The 19,245-nt window shown below is 49.7% G+C and overlaps 1 protein-coding gene across 11 annotated transcripts in view; it reads left to right on the forward strand.

Moving 5' to 3' along the window:
• The window catches only part of VAV2 (vav guanine nucleotide exchange factor 2), a 389,230-nt gene that overhangs the window by 268,267 nt on the left and 101,718 nt on the right, over positions 1–19,245 (forward strand). For all 11 annotated transcript variants that reach the window (XM_077305014.1, XM_077305020.1, XM_077305015.1 and 8 more), the window contains exons 6-10: positions 5,474–5,572; positions 12,933–13,001; positions 15,054–15,154; positions 16,925–17,024; positions 18,810–18,905. In XM_077305014.1, coding sequence (XP_077161129.1) covers positions 5,474–5,572; positions 12,933–13,001; positions 15,054–15,154; positions 16,925–17,024; positions 18,810–18,905 — 465 coding nt within the window. The remainder of the gene's footprint in view (positions 1–5,473; positions 5,573–12,932; positions 13,002–15,053; positions 15,155–16,924; positions 17,025–18,809; positions 18,906–19,245) is intronic.

The raw sequence follows: 19,245 nt of genomic DNA on the forward strand, positions 1-19,245 counted from the left end.
AGGCAATAGGCCCACTGTTGGGTGCAGATGGACAAACTCTAACGGAAGATGCACAGAAAGCAGAAAGGCTTAGTGCCTATTTTACATCTGTTTTTCTCCATAGGGTTTAGGCACATCTAGAGATGGCAGTAGCCAAAGGATACTGTCTGGGTGGCAGGTTAACATGGATAGAGAGGTTGTCGAGAGGCATTTAGCTGCACTGGATGAGTTCAAATCCCTGGGCCAGATGAAATGCACCCGAGAGAACTTTCCAGAGAACTTGCACAGCCCTTGTCCATCATCTTCGGGACCTCTTTAAGGACTGAAGATGTCCCGGAGGACTGGAAGAGAGCAAACTTTATTCCTATCTTCAAAAAAGGGAGGAAGGATGACCCGGGAAACTACAGACCAGTGAGTCTGATCTCTGTTGTGGGGAAGATAATGGAGCAGATATTAAAGGGCGTGATCTGCAAACATCTGGAGGACAATTTGGTGATCCAAGGAAGTCAGCATGGATTTGTCTCCAACAGGTCCTGCCAGACCAATCTGGTTTCCTTTTTTGACCAAGTAACAGGTTTGCTGGATCGTGGAAATTCGGTCAGACCACACCTGGAGTACTGTGTGCAGTTCTGGAGGCCTCACTTCAAGAAGGACGTAGATAAAATTGAAAGGGTACTGAGGAGAACGACGAAGATGATCTGGGGCCAAGGGACCAAGCCCTATGAAGATAGGTTGAGGTACTTGGGGATGTTCAGCCTGGAGAAAAGAAGGTTGAGAGGGGACATGATAGCCCTCTTTAAGTATTTAAAAGGTTGTCACTTGGAGGAGGGCAGGATGCTGTTTCTGTCGGCTGCAGAGGAGAGGACACGCAGTAATGGGTTTAAACTACAACGATATAGGCTAGATATCAGGAAAAAAATTCACAGTGAGAGTAATTCAGCAGTGGAATAGGCTGCCTAAGGAGGTGGTGAGCTCCCCCTCACTGGCAGTCTTCAAGCACAGGTTGGATACACACTTTTCTTGGATGCTTTAGGATGCTTAGGGCTGATCCTGCGTAGAGCAGGGGGTTGGACTAGATGGCCTGTATGGCCCCTTCCAACTCTATGATTCTATGATTCTAATGTTTTGGGATAGATTGAGTTGCTGTTACACAGTTTGGTGTTCCATAACCTCCAGTTGATGGGTTTTGAGAATAATAAAGTTTGGCTATTATATTTCTTTCTCACCCAGCATATAATATTCCATTATGTAAATAGGAGTATTCCTCAGAATTCTTAGATCGGGAGGTGGTAACAAAAGGGGCAGTGTCTGATCTCGGTAATGCTCCCTCTTCTGGAGGGTTTTATTCCAGAGTAGAGGTAAAGCCCATTTATAAAAATGAGCAGGGCATGGCTGGTCTCTTTGGGGGCCTCCCAGCGTTCAGGGCCGCACTCACAGTTTGCAGCTGGGCGTGGGCGTTGATTGCGCAGGCGGTGGGGCGATGGCAGGTGGAAGCATCCCGGGGCGAGGGCCGTAAGTGTTGGTGGCGGCTGCGGTCTGGTGCTGGCCACTTGGCCCTGGAGTGCCACTCGGAGCAAATCAGGAGCCTGATTCACTCCTCCGAGTTTTTATCCCGGACAGCGCCCGCCCACTCTTCTCCCACTTAGCCCTTGGCCTGTTATTTAATACAGATTTTTTGCCATTGATAAGAAAGGCGGGGGAAGATGCCGTATCTTGGACCTGCGTGAATTAAATAAGTCGGTTAAGATATCAAAATTCAGGATGCTGTCTGTAGAAGATTTAATGCGGGTTTTGTCCAAAGGGGACTGGTATGAAACTTTGGACTTGAAAGAGGTGTACTTCCATATCTCGATTAACACTACATGTCGGAAGTTCCTCTGTTTTCTTATTATTCAAGACATTATGAGTACAATGTTTTACCCTTTGGTCTGGCATCAGTACCCCAGATTTTTTGTCTGCGAGGTAGAGCATTGCCCCCTCGGGCGGTCTGAAGTATACATCACCTCCCCCATTCTCTATCGCCTTGGTAGGTGGGAGTAGATTGTCATTGGCTGCCGCCATGTTAAGTTATGATTTTTAATGTCTTTAATGGGGTTTTAATTGGGGTTTTTAAGACAACTGTCACCCGCCACGAGCCTACCCAGGGAGTGGCGAGAAATAAATCAAATAACAACAACAATAATAATTTACGGGCGTTATAATTGCACATCTGAGGGCCAGAAGTTGTGCGGTTTATCCATCCCTCGATGACTGGTTATTCATTGGAAATTCTACTTCCCAGTTGCAGAACAACTTGGATATGGCCATAAACCTATTGGAGAGGTTAGGTTTTATAGTTAATATGGAAAAATCTAAACTCTCTCCTTCAAGATCAGTGGAGTTTATTGGGGCAGTTCTGGATTCACAACGGGCGATGGCCTTCCTTCCCCAGAGGACAGCACATACTCTAGTGCATTTAATTCAAACAGTGACAAGGAAGATATACCAATCAATTAAGTGTCTGGAAAAGTTATTGGGCGATATAGCATCAACATCAGCAGTAACTCCATTTGCACGTCTGTATATGAGGCCTCTGCAGATGTGGTTTGTTAGGGCACATGACCCTTTAAGATTGGAGGAAATTATCAATAGCCAGGGCTGTGATTCGTTCCTTGCAGTGGTGGTCTTCTGTTTCTAACCTCTTAGTTGGAGTTCCTTATGGAATTCAAGACCATGAAGTAATCATCTACACGGATGCTTCACTGCAGGGATGGGGAGCGCATGGAGCCGGCCACGTGGCTCAGGGCCACTGGTCAAACTCTGAGGCGAAATTGCACATTAACCTGCTAGAATTGAGGGCCGTTTAAAAAGCTCTCATTACTCTGACAGGGTTTCTCGAAGGACATTGAGTGCTCATAGCAACAGACAATACCACAGCGAAATATTAGATCAACAAGCAGGTGGGCACATCTTTTCTAAGAGAGAGAGGCTGCAGATATTTGGCAACATGCTATCACACACCGCATGCATATTCAAGCCATTCACATAGCCAGCACATCAAATATGATAGCCGACACACTCAGTCGTCTCTCCTTGGGGGACGCCGAATGGGAGATTCACGACGGGTACTTTACTCCAGTGTTCCAAAGATGGGGTTGGCCAGACATAGATTTGTTTGCCACATCCCTAAACATGAAATGCACCAATTTTTGCACAAGGGCAGGTAGAGAGCACGGGTCACTTGGAGATGCGTTCCAACTCAGGTGGTCTGGGTACCTATTTTACGCTTTCCCTCCTCTAGGAATTCTCCAAAAGGTCATAGTGAAAATAAGGGACAACAATTCAGATTGCATCCTAGTAGCTCCTTGGTGGCCTCAGAAGACATGGTTCCCGCTTCTTTGGTCACTGAGTCGCCAATTCCTACCACTCCCACAGGTACAGGATCTCCTGTCCTTAGGCCCACATCTCCATCCAGATATTCACAGGTTGCACCTAACAATGTGGAGGTTGTGTCCGAGTTAGAGTTAGACCCTCGTGTCTTGGAGGTATTATTGGCAGCTACTAGGCATTCTACTAGGCATTCTTATGCCCTTAAGTGGAATAGGTTTTGGAAGTGGGCCGCAGACCATAAAGTATAACCTCTTAACTGTTCAGTGTCTAATTTTTTTCAATATCTCTTGAATTTAATAGATGCTGTATTGTCAGTTTCATCAATTAAGATACATCTGGCAGCTATTTCTAATAGACACAGTTATGTAGAAGGAAAGTCTTCATTCACTAATAATAAAGGCTTTCATGAAAGGTCTGTTTATTCATTTTCCTCCAGCCCCTTGTGTGGTACCACAGTGGAGTCTCTCGTTGGTCCTGGCACAGCTGATGTATAAGCCCTTCGAATCTTTGGCCACTACTGACTTACGGTTTCTCTCCTTTAAGACAGCCTTCTTAGTGGCCATCACGTCAGCTAGATGAGTAGGAGAATTGGGATTCCCAATTGCCAATTGGGATTCTTATGTGAATTGGGATTCTTATGTGATTCCCCGTTTATTCAATTTCATTTGAATAAGGTGTTGCTGTGCCCGTCATTATCTTTTTGTCCTAAAGTACCTTCAAAATTTCACCTACCGCAAGGTATTTCCCTACCAGTGTTTTTTCCGCAATCTTCCTTGATTCAGGAGCAGGCCATTCACACAATGGATGTCAAGAGGGCACTACTTTTTTATTTAGACAGAGTCAGGCCATTTAGGATTGATAAAAATCTGTTTGTTTCAAGGGGCCCAATAAAGGGCAGACAACCCACATCACAAACTATATCTAGATGGATAGTTTCAGCGATAAAGATAGCTTACGAAAATGCTAAGATAGAATGCCCATTGTGCATTACAGCACATTCCACACGGGCACAGGCCACATCTGCAGCTTTCTCGGCTGGTCTTCCATTGCTGGACGTCTGCAGAGCCTCCACATGGTCTGTACCTTCGACCTTCATCAAGCATTATTCGATGGATGTCGATACTGGATCAGATGCAGCTGTGGGCAGAGCAGTGCTACAAACGCTCTTCCGCTGATGGCGCCCACTCCCTCCTCCTTGGTGAGTGATCTTGCTATTCTCCCATGTGGGACTGCACTGAAGCCACGAAGATGAAAACAGGGTTACCTGTAACTGATGTTCATCGAGTGGCTTCTGTGCAGGCACACATCCCACCCTCCCACCCCGCAGTGGGCAGTTATTTAAGTCGTCTCACAGCGGCAATTCAGGAGAACTGAGGGAGGAGTGCTAACCCCTCCCAGGTCATGTGACTTTTGAGCAGGAAAATCTTTCTCCTCCTCCAGAAAGGGAAGGGTAGCACTCCTGGGAGTCTTAAAGACTGATAAATAGCTCACTAGCTCCTCTCCGTGGTAGGCCTGCGACATCGCAGTCCCATGTGTGCCTGCACAGAAGCCACTTGATGAACATCAGTTACAAGTAAGTGCAACCCTGTTTTCCCTTTGGTAAGGCCTCTTTTTTACTTGTCAAACAGCTGTTACTGTGGTTCCCCAGGCTTAAATCCCATGTTCTGACCCTCAAACTGAGTCATGCCCGCTGTACACATGGCATAGCCACATGTGTAGGGGAGGAGGGGATCTTGCACACTAGCCACCCCTTGCCCCCCCCCCCAGTGTATGTTCAAGCTAACCTTGACACAGAGCCTTTGGAGGTACTTACTGCACCAGAGTGCAGCTTTCCATGCAGTATAAGGCCCAGAATTGCCCAGGTGGGGACTGGAGATCTGATATGAGATCTGGTCTCCAGGCTACAGAGGGCAGTTGCCCTGGGGAATATGGCAGCTGTGGAGGGTGGGCTGCTGAAGTTCTCCCTTCCCCTGGCTCCATCCCCAAATCTCCAGGTATTTCCCAGCCTGGAGTTGTAAACTCTCTTGATACCTTTGAAAACAATTTTTGCCCCAGTTGAATGCGATCTGGTTGCAAACCTGCTGATTCCATGCTTCACGATGCTATTGGTTTCCCTTTCTTCTAGAAAATGGGCATGACAGAAGATGACAAAAGGAATTGCTGTTTGTTAGAAATCCAGGAAACGGAGGCCAAGTACTACAAGACACTTGAAGACATAGAGAAGGTGGGTGCTCAGCCTCCTCTTTAGTCACCTGCTCTACAGCACAGTCAGTGAATGGTAATGGGGAAAATGTACACCTGTCCCCATAGGGGCATTTATAGTTGGGTAGTTCAGGTGGGAAGAGGGGTTCACATAGGAAGAGATTATTGATCTAAAAAGGCCCGAATATCATGGAGACATCTGGTCTGCCCTTATGGTTGTGCTCGGAGAACTGAGCCATAAAGTTTGGCCAAAAGGCCAGGGAAGTTTCAAGGAGTAAAAGGGGGTGGTGGAGCTCAGTAGGCTTCTAACTCAACTCTCCAGGCTCTGGAAGGAGAGCAGATATGACACTGGCCTGCACGCTTTTCTTCGGTCCTCAGTCGGGACGGGGTTTATCTGGGTACAATGAGTGGAACCAAAGCGTTCACATCCTCTGCACCTACCTACTCGTTTGTGGAGTCTGGAAAACCCTTCCAGGCAACCAAGTATTGCAGGCGTTTTCTCTGTAAGCAGGAGGCTAAAACCTCAGACAACTCATAATGCATTCCATCCCCCCCCTATGATTGGTGGAGGAGGGGGAACAGTAGGGTGCCATTTATCCAGCGTGGGTGCCAGTTTCAGTAAGCTTGCATGAAAAACAGGCTGGACCTTCTGGCAAGTGGGGCCAGGTGGGGAGAGAGATCCACTCTCATAGCCGCCTCATTTATCACCTCTGTGACTTGGAAGGCTGGTTCAGCTTCTTACTGGGGTGCCAGTTCTTGAGGTGCTTGGAGGAAATAAAAACCATGTCCTACACCTTGTACTGCTGGCCTGGTGCCCATATCTTGTCAGACCACTTTTTGCACTCAGTCTTTGCGCTCTTGAATGCGTCTGACACCTCCTCCCATATGTCTCATACCCGAGAAGCCCAATCCACCACTCCTGGGGGGAGACCGTGTGGATCTGTGGGAGGATGTTCAAGAGCAGGAAATGGGTGAGGGTTGTACCCTTCAAAAGGGGACATCCCCATGTTCAGGTGACGAGCATTATCTTTAAACCGCCCGTGGCGCCACAGGCGCCACGGACTAAATAATTCGGTAAGGGGTCTGGAGGTGGGATTAGTCCATGATGAGGAAGGGTCCGGATTGGACCCTTCCTCATGACAGACAATCGGAGGGACCAATCGGCAGGCGCAAAGCGCCTGCCGATTGGTCCCTCCGATTCCCAGCTCCAGCAACGGCTCGCAGTTCCTCCTGACCTGACACGGCGAGAGGCACGAAGCGCCTCTCGCCGCGTCAGGCCGCCGACCCAGGGAGTCCACAGCAGTCGCGCAAAGCGCGGCTGCCGGGGGTTCCCTGCCTGGCGGGCTGACGCGGCGAGAGGCGCGAAGCGCCTCTCGCCGCGTCAGCCCGCCCACGCCGAAAGAAGCTCGCCGACGACGAATAGGGACCCTCGGACCAGCCTGCCAGAAGCCCGGACCTCCGCCGCCGCCGCTGCCTGCTGCCGCCTGCCGCCGCCTGCCGTTCCCCCGCCGCCGCCGCCGCCGACCAGCTCTCCCCGCGCTGCCGCCGCCGCCGCCGAGGGGCCGGGCCCGCTGGCCAGCAGGAACAGCAGGGGCAGGAGCGGCGGCGGCGGCGGACAAGCGGCGGCCGAAGGGGACGCGCAGGCGGCCGGCAGGAGCAGCAGGAGGCGGTGACGCCGGAGGAGGAGCGAAGCCCCGGGCGCTGCCATGCCTGGCCGCGAGAGCGCCGAGAAGTGGACCCTCGGACCAGCCTGCCAGAAGCTCGCCGCCGCCGCCGCCGCCGCCGCCACCGCCGCCGCTGAAGGAGCCGCAGACCAGCACGCCGAAGACCACTGTAAGGTCCTAGCGCCCGCTGCATTCCCCTGCAGTGGGCTTGATTACTAGTTGTAGGCATATTCAGCCAGGGGCAATAGCGAAACCCAATCGTCCTGGTGGTAGTTTAGGATGCAGCGCAAGGATTGGTCTAACTCCTGCTTCACTTGTTTGGTCTGGCCATTGGTGGCCGGGTGGTAAGCTGAGCTGAGAGCCTGGGTGACCCCTGCCAACTGCAGCAGGACCCCCCCAAAACTTTGCAACAAACTGGCTCCCCCTATCACTTACTAGAGCCTCTTGTGGCGCAGAGTGGTAAGGCAGCCGTCTGAAAGCTTTGCCCATAAGGCTGGGAGTTCAATCCCAGCAGCCGGCTCAAGGTTGACTCAGCCTTCCATCCTTCCGAGGTCGGTAAAATGAGTACCCAGCTTGCTGGGGGGTAAACGGTCATGACTGGGGAAGGCACTGGCAAACCACCCCATATTGAGTCTGCCATGAAAACGCTAGAGGGTGTCACCCCAAGGGTCAGACATGACTCGGTGCTTGCACAGGGGATACCTTTACCTTTACCTTTACCTTTATCACTTACTATCTTAGCTGGGAAGGAATAGAGTCTAAACACGTGTTGCACAAAGAGCTCTGCCAATTTCTGGGTGCTGGGTAGCGAGGCACATGGCACAAAATGCACTTGTTTTGAAAAAAGGTCCACCACCCCCACCCAGATCACTGTTTTACCTTACTGGGCGGGAGGTCAGTGATGAAGTCCATCAAAATTATTTCCCAGGGTCGGGTTGTGGTTTCTAGGGGCTTCAGAAGACCCAGGGGCTTCAGAAGACTACAAGTTTGGCCATGGCACACATGGGGCACCCTTTCACATATTCCTCCACGCCCCGGTGGAGGTTGGGCCACCAGAACTGCCGCCTCACCGATATATAGGTCTTGGTAAAACCAAAATGCCCGGCTACTTTACTATCATGGCAGACCTCTAGCATGCCCCCACGTAGAGAGGCTGGCACATACACTTTGCCATTCTTGTAGCACAGCTCATTGCATTCCTCCAAAGATGTCTTCAAGGAATCCAGTTGGGGGTCAATGGCCAGCGCCTGATGAAAATTATTGGGGGTCCTACTCCTCAGGTGGGTGGGTGGGGGGGTTGACCCCCTGCCTTGGTTTTGCTCCGGGTCTGTACCAGAAGTCCTGGTTGGCAAGAGTTGAAAACTGTATCCACATTCTCCTCTTTTTCACACTCGTGTTGGGGCAGTCTAGAGAGTACATCTGCCCTGAATGTGGCTGAGAGTGAAATTGAATCGTGAGAAAAATTTTGGCCACCGGATCTTTTTGGCATTTAGCTTGTGATATTTTCGGAGTATCTCAAGGTTCTTGTGATCTGTCCACACCTGGAAGGGTCCCTTGGCCCCCTCCAGGAAATGCCACCTAACCGTGAGGGTGGTTTTCTTTTCCCCAGATTGCCCAATTCTTCTTGGCTAGGGTGAACTTGTGGGATAGATACGCACAAAAACGCAGTTTCCCCCCTCCCATCTTTGGAGTAAAACTCCACCCACTGTGAAGTTCGAGAAACAGGTGGTGCTAAGAAGCTAGTCTTTATTGAAAGATTCCATAAGATGATGTAAAATAGAGCAGTGGTAGGTGCAGGGGATGTATTGACTGAAACAGGATGGGTCACCCCCATAGGGGCATTTATAGTTGGGTAGTTCAGGCGGGAAGAGGGGTTTACATAGGAAGAGGAAATTGATCTAAAAAGGCCCGAATAGCATGGAGACATCTGCCCTTACAATTGTGCTTGTCAATAAATTTCCAGCATCTCCCAAACAAGCCAGTTCTCAGCAGTAAATTTCCAGCATCTCCGAAACAAACCAAGGACAAACGGGGAGATAAGGGAAGGTTCTCAGAGCTCTGGTGGCAGAGGAGGGAGAGCATCCCTGATCCATAAAGTTTGCCCAAAAGGCCAGGGAAGTTTCAAGGAGTAAAGAGGGGTGGTGGTGGAGCTTAGTAGGCTTCTAACAACCCTCCTGGCCCTGGCAGGAGAGCAGGTTTGACAAGAGTTGCCTTTCCTCAGCATTCAGTAGGGTCTGCTGGGGGGAAGTCCTCACCCAAGAGTTGATTCTGAGGATCATCTGTTTTGGGGAGTGTCTTTAAACATCCAATGGAGCTAAATCAATTTAGATAGACCAGAATCACTGTGCCAAGCCAGTGACTCAGGTGTTCCTGAATAAATTTAGGCTGAAAAAATTGTAACGAATTGTTTTAGTGTGCACATCTCTAGCTTGTACCTGCTTTTAACAGGTCCACACCTCAGTGTCTTCTCTACAGCACCATGGTAATCCTTAAGCAACCCTATAAAGCCTTAATACCTCCATGCTGCATGTAGGGAAGTGGCTCCTGCCCAACATTGGATAGTGGGACCACGTGGCTTCCTTGCACTCATAGACCTTCCACAGAAATCCATGTATTCGGGATCAGACCTAACACCCATCTAGCCCAGCATCCTACTGCCAACGTGATATCCCAGTAACATGGGCACAGAATCCAAAGGCTCAGTAGTTGTACCCACAAGTGGTGTTCAGATATATACTGTCTCTTACTGTGGAGGTCCCATTTAGCCACTTTGATAAAAAGTCGTTGATGAATGTGTCTTCCATGAATTTGTTTAATCACCTTTGAAAGTCACTGAAACTTGGGACTGTCATGGTCATAAGTTAGCTAAGTATTGCATGAAGCAATATTATCTTTACAAAAATAATAATCTGGATTTACCAGCACATCAGGTGAGCTTTCAAATCCTCTTCTACCACGAAATCCAAGGCTGCCTTTGCCAGATGTTTGGCTATTCCTCTCCCCCGGTAGGCACTGGAGACTTCTGTATGCTGCAGGTCTACTATTCGCTTCCCCACGTATTTGTACAGCAAGATGGCTTTGTCATGGCAACCATTCAGGCGGACGGTAAACTGCCTGCGCTTGCGGTCGTGCTGCACCTGAATGGGACAGCTCGCCTGCAGCAGGATGAGCGGCGCTGCCGCCTGTGCCATGGCTGCAGGTGGAGGTGGCTCCCACAGGCACCTCCTTGCACCTCCCCGCTTGCCCTCCTCCGGTGTGGTCGTGGGCTTGGCACTGCCGTCTTTTGTGCGCGGGAAGGGGAAGGAACTGGGGCCGGCAGGGGGCACTTGTGCCCTGCCCTGCTCATCGCCGTCTTCCTGCTGCTGCCCAGGGGAGCCTCAAGCGGGGCAGTGTCGGGGCATCCTAGGCGCCCAGCTAAAAGTGACCATGAAGCAATATTATCTGACCTGAATATTATCTGACCTTCAGTGTAATTGTCTGTCCCCTGATTCTACTGTATTTTTGGGAGGGGGGTCTCTGCCTTCCCTCTCCCAGCTTCTCAAACTGCCTTGCCAGTTCTCAGTATAATAATTCAATATAGGTGGTAGAAAATTCAGTCAGTCACAGCCAACCTATGGTGGCTCCATTGGGTTTTCAAGGCAAGAGGCAGACGGAGGTGGTTTACCATGGCTTTCCTCTGCATAGTGATCTTGGACTTCCTTGGTGGTCTTCCATTCAAGTGTCAAGCAGGGACAGCCCTGCTTAGCTTGTGAGATCCTATAAGATCACTCTAGCCTGGGCCATCCAGGGTAGGGCTCAATCCCATCTTGGGCAACCTTAAATTCATTGGAGGAAGAGCTGGAGAATAAACAAATTCTTCACTGCAGGGTTAAAATTGACAAGCAGTTAATTCTGCACAGAGATGCTTATGGAGCATTTTCTTTAACTCCCCCCCCCCCCAGCCCACTTTGGTTTTTGAAAGGAAAGGAAAATTTTAAACTTATTTTGTTTACTAAGGCACTCTGACCCCCGCCCCCATTGCAGAATGTCAAAGATGATTCTTTTCACTTTGCTACCCCTTTGCTTTTCCACGCTGACCCACCAGCAATTTTTAAAAGGATCATTGTTCTTCTGGCATGGTCCAAAGGTGACATCTTCCTGATAAGACCAATTTCTGCCTTTTTCTTATTGCTGTTTGATTGCCTTCAGATGATAGGGAAGAGAAGCTATTCATCTCAGTCTCTTACCTACTGCAGTCTTGTCACTGAAACTAATTGGATTAAAAAGAACAGTTTGCTGTACACATTCATGGCTTTTAATTGATCTTGATGAATTATAGTGGGGGTTCTCTGTTTGCAACAACAACAAAAAAGATGAAGACTTCAGCAGCATAATGGAGCAGAGCCAAGTAGAGAAAAACTGCAGGGAGTGGAAGCAGCAGCAGCAAAAAGAACCCAGTTCAAGTTATGAATTGCTTTTTATCTCTTGTACAAAAAGATGAGTGATTTTTTGAGATGTTGGGCAGGAGGATAGTTCCTTGCACTGGACATTGAGCCCAAACAGAATCACTACCTCTAGCTGAGGGTCTGTAACTCAGCCAAAAGAGAGCCAGCATGGCCTGTCACTTTGGGGAGGGCAAACCCAGGGGAACTTACCAGGTTCTGCAGGGAAATAATTTCATTTTATTGAAAAAACAATTTGCGAATTACTTCCTCCAGGGAACAGCAGCATTTATGCGGGGGGCAGATCATGCAAGGTGGTGGTACCCGCTTTTCTCTGCTCTGGTTCGGCCTCACTTGGAGTCCTGTGTTCAGTTTTGGGTACCCCAGTTGAAGAGGGATGCAGACAAACTGGAGAGTGTCCAGAGGAGGGCAACAAAGCTGGTGAGGGGTTTGGAGACCAAGACGTATGAGGAAAGGTTGGGGGAGCTTGGTCTGTTTAGCCTAGAGAGGAGACAACTGAGAGGGGATCTGACAACCATCTTCAAGTATTTAAAAGGGTGCTATGTGGAGGATGGAGCAGAGTTGTTCTCTCTTGCCCTGGAGGGACGGACCAGACCAGATTCAAGGGGGTGGCAGGTGACTGGATGAGTGATAGGGTTGTGAGTGTCCTGCATAGTGCAGGGGTTGGACTAGATGACCCAGGAGGTCCCTTCTAACTCTGATTCTATGAACTGAATCCTGATCCCTGGGGTAGGTTGTGCTGACTGGAAGTAGTTGGTGGCCTTTTCCCCTGGGTCATCTGTCTTATCTGTCTGTCTCTTTCTCCCCTTGCCCCTTTTTCCCTTGTGTTTGTACCGCCCACTCTGCACGCCTCATGCCCTGCCCCCTCACCCTCACTGTCCCTCATGCCTGGAAATGTATCCCTGAGCCCCTCTCACCACCCTGGAGTTACTCGCATTCATGCCATCTGCCTTCCTGTGTCCAGACATCTTCTCCCACTTTCAAAGTGCATTTAAAGGTTGTTGGGGGTAGAGAACTGGTTGCTTTTTTCATATATGACTCTGTACACTTTCATAGAGCATTTGACAGCAGATACATGCTGCAAAATACGGGGGATTTGAATGAAATTCATTTTGGCTCCTTTGCTAGTTTTCTTACCTGCATTCTGAATTCCAAAATGGTCCAGCTGCAGGAAGACCAGGCCTCACTCTTCTCTCCCTGTAGAGGATGGGCTTTACCTGTTAGGGTCTGCATCCACCAGTGGTGCTCCTCATCTGTTTCCCTTTCTTTATTATAGAATTATATGAATCCATTAAGGTTGGTCCTCACTCCACAAGACATGGAGGCAATATTCATCAATTTGGAGGTAAAGCAATTTTGATCGTATAAATCTCTTCTCCTTTCAGGAAACTGTTTGTCCTTTTTCCTGACAAGAAACTTGGTTGTCAGTCAAGTTCCTTTGCAGTATTTAAATCCTCCTCGGACTCCCTTTATGGTATCCTGATCTGAGATGTTCTTCCAGGCTGTTTCCACCTTATCAACACAGCAGTTCTCAGGAGGGGAGCTGCAGGGACCTCGGAACCAGTTCCACGTGGGTTTCAGAGTCTTAGAGTTCAGAGCACGAAGACCTGCTGTCAGATCCCAGTTTGCAATAATAGTCAGCCCAAGTAGTCCAAGTCACTTCCTAGAGTCAAGATGTCAAGGAGGAATTTGGCCTCTGGACCCGATTTGTGACTCCCTGAGGGTCTGGTTGTTCTCTCCATCTTAAACTGCCCCAAGTGGAAAATTCTATTTATTTGTATGTTTGTTTGTGGTGTTTATATACCGCCCTCCCCTTGCAGCTCAGGGCAGTTTACAGAGAACATGAACAGGTACAATATCCATTCAATAATAGCCAGTAGGTGGTGATAGGAGCAGTAACATTTGTAACAATAACAACCATTAGTAACAATAGCAGCAATAATGGAAACGTTAACATAATAACTGTAACTGCAACCCCATAGACTGATGTCATTAATGGGCCTATCTGTATAGGGGGAGGGCTTTGGAGGGCCCTGTAGATGCTGCTGGTTTGATTGACCTTAACCAAATGTCTGGCCAAAGAGCCCTATTTTGCAGGCCCTGTGGAACTGTACTAGCTCTGACAGGGTCCGGATCTCTTGTGGGAGCTCATTCTACCTGGAGGAGGTCAGGACAGAGAATGACCTGGCCCTGGTTGAGGCCAAACATGTTTCTTTGGGGCCAGGGCTCCCCAGCTGTTCGGTATTGGCTGAGCGTAGTGCTCTTTATTAAGCGGAGTAGCCAGTGGTTTGGGATGTGAAGCAGATCTTTCTTCCTGGGTGCTCTATGAATCCAGCCGTTCTTCCCAGCTATGAGGCTGGGAAAAAGGTGTTCCAGAGGCTACTGGGATATACTTCTTGGACTGTGCCCCTCTCCAAAGTCCCCAGCATTTGCGGTGAGCTCTGTGGGTTGATTCCTAATTGGAATCTCTGGCTCTGATTCTTCCTCCTCGCCACAAGCACACAGGGAAAATAAACTCATGTCTAGTTCAGCCACCAAATTAACAGCCTGTTTTGTGTGTATGTATTTCAGCTTTAGCTGAAGGACTTATTTCTTCAAGGAGAGATTACGGGGAAATGTCACCAGTTGGTCATCAATCATCTAACCCTGCCATATTTATTGATTTAATAATTCAATTTCTATAACTGCCCCTCTCTGCATAACCGTCTTGGGGTGGTTTACAACAATTCAAAACAATGCATTGCAATAGTAACAATAAAACAATTTAAAAGTTAATTTTTTAAAAACTCCTTAAAAATGATTTATTCACAGTAGCTGCCAAGCATAGCAATCAGTCACTCTGGCTCACTACTCAGTCCAGCATGGGACAAATACAGAGGAGGGCTCCGATTAAAGATGTTTCGTGGATTCATTGGACCCAACCGAATGCCTGGCAGAAGAGCTCCAGCATGCATGCCCTTTGGAACTGTGACAGTTCCAAAGGGCCCTCAGCTCTTCAGGGAGCTCATTCCACCAGGCTGGGGCCAGGACTGAGAAGGTCCTGGCCCTGGTAATGGAAAACAATTTCACAAAGCCCCCTCAGAATGATCTGCAGGGCAGTAACTCAGATGCCGACCTCTCCTGCAAGCCTAAGTATTGGTGTTGGAAGTGGGGGTGAGGGTGAGGGGAACCCATGTTTTCTCAAGTTCCTGCAAAGCTGGAGAAATCTGGAGATGAAGATGGTTCCCTCCTCCCAGCATGCCTGGGATTTTGGGTAAGATATTTTTCACTGAAAGTCTTGAGTGTTAATTGTTTAACACTAGAGCAAGTGGTCCACCATTTTCCCCTTCCTCCCCATATATGAGTACAAGCTTTTTGCTTCTTTTGTAGCTAGGTATGTGTTTCCCTTGTTTTTCAGGACCTCATTCAAGTCCACTTCAGCTTCCTGAGAGCCATTGACGTTTCCATGATGTCTGGTGGGAGTACGTTGGCCAAAGTGTTTCTAGAATTCAAAGAAAGGTAAGAGGGCAGCGAGAATAGGCATGCGTGGAGCACTGAATGGAGAGCTCTACGTCTGGATCACATCTGGATGCTTCTGTGCGCTTGTGGTGTGGCCAGAGTCCTGCAGGCACAGTAAGGGCCAGCCTAGGCATGACTCAAGCCACCGATCCACACCTGAGATCCAGCTCTGTTGTGGGAGGAGTGGGGTACGATAGAATGAGGAAAAGGAGTACATGGATGGTTGACGGTGCACCTTATTCCCCTTCCATCTCCCCCCTGAGATTATTTCCTCCAAGCTTATAGTTCTTAGGTCAGAGTCAGGTTTTCCCCTGTGTTAAAGCAGTGGTCCCCAACCTTTTTTCGGCTGGGGACCGGCAGGGCAACTGCCCCGCCCGCGCAGCGCGATTTCGGCCACGCATGCACGATGCACGGCGTGGCCCTGATTCCCTCTCTCCCCCCCCCCTCCCACAGTAAGAAGCTTCCCGGGCTGCAAGCTTGCGGCCTGGGAAGTTTTTTACTGCGGGGGAGGCGAGGAGAGGGAACCGCGGCCCGGCGCCATGGCCTTCGCGGCCTGGCACCGGGCCGCGGACCGCAGGTTGGGGACCACTGTGTTAAAGGATGCCTGCCAATAACTTTTTGTAGTTCCTTAGCAGCCCATTTCCACCTTTGTCTCCCCCATGGCATGGAGTTGACAAATAGTTTTTCCTCACAACCTTCCAGAACAATGCTGGGGAGACCTGCCAGATCCACAAATGAATTTATTTTGAAATACCTATATTCAAAAGAGCCTGAAAAACTCGCACCCATGTATGTGAAAGAAAATGACACTTCTGATCCACCTGCCCAAACAAAGGCTTCCACGATCAGGACAATCTTGAATGGCAGCTCAAAAATAAAGATGTGATTTGGAACTGATTTGGTCTGCCCCTGCATCTTTTACTTGAGTATTTCTTATTTTACTTTTAAAAAATCCCCCTCGATTGTGTTGCTGGTGCTCTGTCCTCCTGCAGCCCAGTGGGCATGTGGACCGCGCCCTGCAGGGATCTGTTTCCTCACAGCTTCCAGTTGTGCACCACACAAACGTCCCATTCCAGTGGACTGAGGAGATGGGAAAGGTTGCTGAGCAGCATTGGTCTGTGGGCGGGGCAGTTGGGGCAGCTCCCATGAAGCCAGCTGGGACTTCCGAGCCATCCCCCGGACACTCTCCCTTGGCGTGACCGAGAGGCGAAAGTCACAAAGGAGCAGTGCCGAACAGTAGGGGTGGCCTGCAGTGCCCACCCCACAGGGACTTCCCAGAGTCTGGCCTTTGTGCTCAGGTGGGAGGGGGAACCTTTGCACCACACTTCCCATTCTCTTGCCTCTCCTCCTCTCGGTGCTTGCCAGCTTGAATGCATGCATCCTCACTGAGTTGGAACCTCTCTGGACAGCGTGTCAGTTCAGTGTGTGTGCCCCTTCAAGCAGTGAGTTGGGAAACTGAGTGCAGAGAATGGCCAGGCCCTCTCCCCTCCCTTCCCCTTCCCCTTCCCCTTGGGCATGCATATGAAAGCTTATACCCAAAACTGTTCATCTGAGAGGTGCCCCTGGATGCAAACACTGCTCTGTCGCTTCAGACCAACCCGGCAGCCAACCTGGATCCTCAGTGGAAGTGGTGGGAAAGGGATGGTGTTTTTATGTGACATTGGTGCCACAAGAGGGGCTCTTGCATATGAAAGGACTGATGGCACAGCCAAAGGCACACCGTTGCCCAGTGTTGTGTTTCATGTTTCTCCCTTCTTCTCCTACCTGCAGGCTTTTGATCTACGGCGAGTACTGCAGCCACATGGAGTATGCTCAGACCACACTGAATCAGGTTATGGCCAATCGTGAGGATGTTCGACAGAAAGTTGAGGTGATCAGCTTAAGGAGATGGTTGGCATGACCGCCCACCTCTCTTGCGTGTGCCACACTTGCTGCTTGTCCCTGGCTCCTTTCCAGATGGGCACTCCAAATTCCGGACTTCTCGTTGCCCACCCACCTCCCTTTGCCAGTGATGGTGCCGAACTCCACGAGACCCAGGCCTGGACACCCTATTTGGGCAGCAGGCACAATGTTCGAGCATGAGCATGCAAGAGAACTGCCACTGAAAAGAGCCCACTCTGTGCCAACAACCTCCTGCATTTGTACAACGTTACTGCAACCCCAGAACCTCAGAGATGAGGAGAGGCTAGCAGGACAGAGCAGCCTCCTTACAAATGCAGCGGCTGTGCTGCCACATGCACATGAAGCTGTCTTCTCCTGATTCCAGTCCTTGGTCCATGAAAGTCAAATTGGCCACCTCAGACTGACAGTGGCTCTCCAAGCTCTTAGGCAGAGGCCTTTCACATCCCCTGCCACCTGATCCTTTTCACTGCAGGTGCCAGGGATTGAACCCGGGACTTTCTTCATGCCTAGAAAGTGCTCTGCCCCTACACAGGGGGCCCTCCCTATTAGCATAGGCCTCCTGACTTTGGATAAGAGCCCTGTCCACTGAGAGATTCAACCCCTCCTCTCCTTGACAAAATTAAGCAGCGGCTGGCCCTCAGGACTGCTTCCTCCCAGTCCCAGACATTTCCTCAGCCTGCTTTCTTCCACAGTCATAGATTTCCCCATTCCTGGCATTGGCCTGGGCAGTGAAAGTCTCTGGAGGAGGCGGAGGAAGATTCCTCCTGTAAGACCTGCTTAGGTACAGTCTGGGCGGTCCTTTGAAAGCACTGTGCATTCTGCGGTCAGACAGCAGTGTGGGAGGGACACATTAGGGAACTTGGCCAGTGTTCTGTTGTGAGACTTCTTTGGCCTATGAGAGCAACAAATGCCCTCCTACAAAGCACAGCATTTTCTTCCCCCAATGCTCATGATCTCTGAGGGAGATCAGGGTGGGAAAAACTGGGCCATTCCTCTGCTGCTTTGTTGGTGCAAATTTCCAGGGATTTGCACTGCAGTTCCCAGAATCAAGTAGGATCACAATCTAAATAGTACAGAATTGCAGGAACCTGCTTTTTCCTGGATGGACCACATGTGATCATAGAATCATAGAATAGAATTGGAAGGGACCTCCTTGGTCATCTAGTCTAACCCCCTGCACTATGCAGGACACTCACATCCCAATCGCTCATCCACTGTCACCTGCCCCCCCCTTGACCCTTCACAGAATCAGCCTCTCTGTCAGATGGCTCTCCAGCCTCTGATTAAAAATCTCCAAAGATGGAGAACCCACCACCTCCCGAGGAAGCCTGTTCCACTGAGAAACTGCTCTAACTGTCAGGAACTTCTTCCAGATGTTGAGAGGGAATTTCTGATGAATTAATTTCATCTAATTAGTTCTGGTCCGTCCCTCTGGGGCAAGAGAGAACAACTCTGCTCCATCCTCGATATGGCAGCCTTTTAAATATTTGAAGATGGTTCTCAAAATGATAGCATGGCTGCGTGCAGCTGTGCGATGCTAATCGGGAGGATCCTGGTTCTAGCCCCGCATGCTCCCTTATCCACACATACCAGTGGGATGCTGTCATGTGGATATGGCATTGCTTTAAGCCAACTGCTAATGGTGCTGCAGTTTCCCACCCTCGGCCCCTTCCTTTTGCTCTCAATGCACCGAGTTTGTGTAAGTAGGAGGGGGGATAAATTCCTTTCCTTTCTGCCTTGTTGTCCCTTTAAGGAATGCACATTAAAAGTTCAGGATGGGAAGTTCAAGCTGCAGGACCTGTTGGTGGTGCCGATGCAACGGGTCTTGAAGTATCACCTCCTCTTAAAAGTAAGTCAGCTTCCCCAATGAAGTTCCTCTGGCTCTGATGCACACGCCAGGAAGGCAAATGGACCTTTTTCTTAGCTTTCTCATTTAGGGGCAGAAACATGTTGCAGAAACATCTTCCTCCATGCTTGGGTGCAGGGAAAGGGCATCTGTGGCTGGATGAAGCCAAGCCTCAGCAGTTGCCATGGGTGAGATCTGTTAAAGCACTTAACAGATTTGCATGGGGGGGGGAGTTCAGGACCTGGGGGGGGGGTGGCCTGTGACTGCAGTTCTTGCTCCAAGTCAGTCAGAATTATTAAACTATTGCTTAACAGAATAGTTGAGTTGCAGTCTTCTGCAAAGC

Source organism: Paroedura picta, chromosome 12 (genome assembly GCF_049243985.1).
Source record: "Paroedura picta isolate Pp20150507F chromosome 12, Ppicta_v3.0, whole genome shotgun sequence".
In the NCBI taxonomy this organism is placed as follows: domain Eukaryota; kingdom Metazoa; phylum Chordata; class Lepidosauria; order Squamata; family Gekkonidae; genus Paroedura; species Paroedura picta.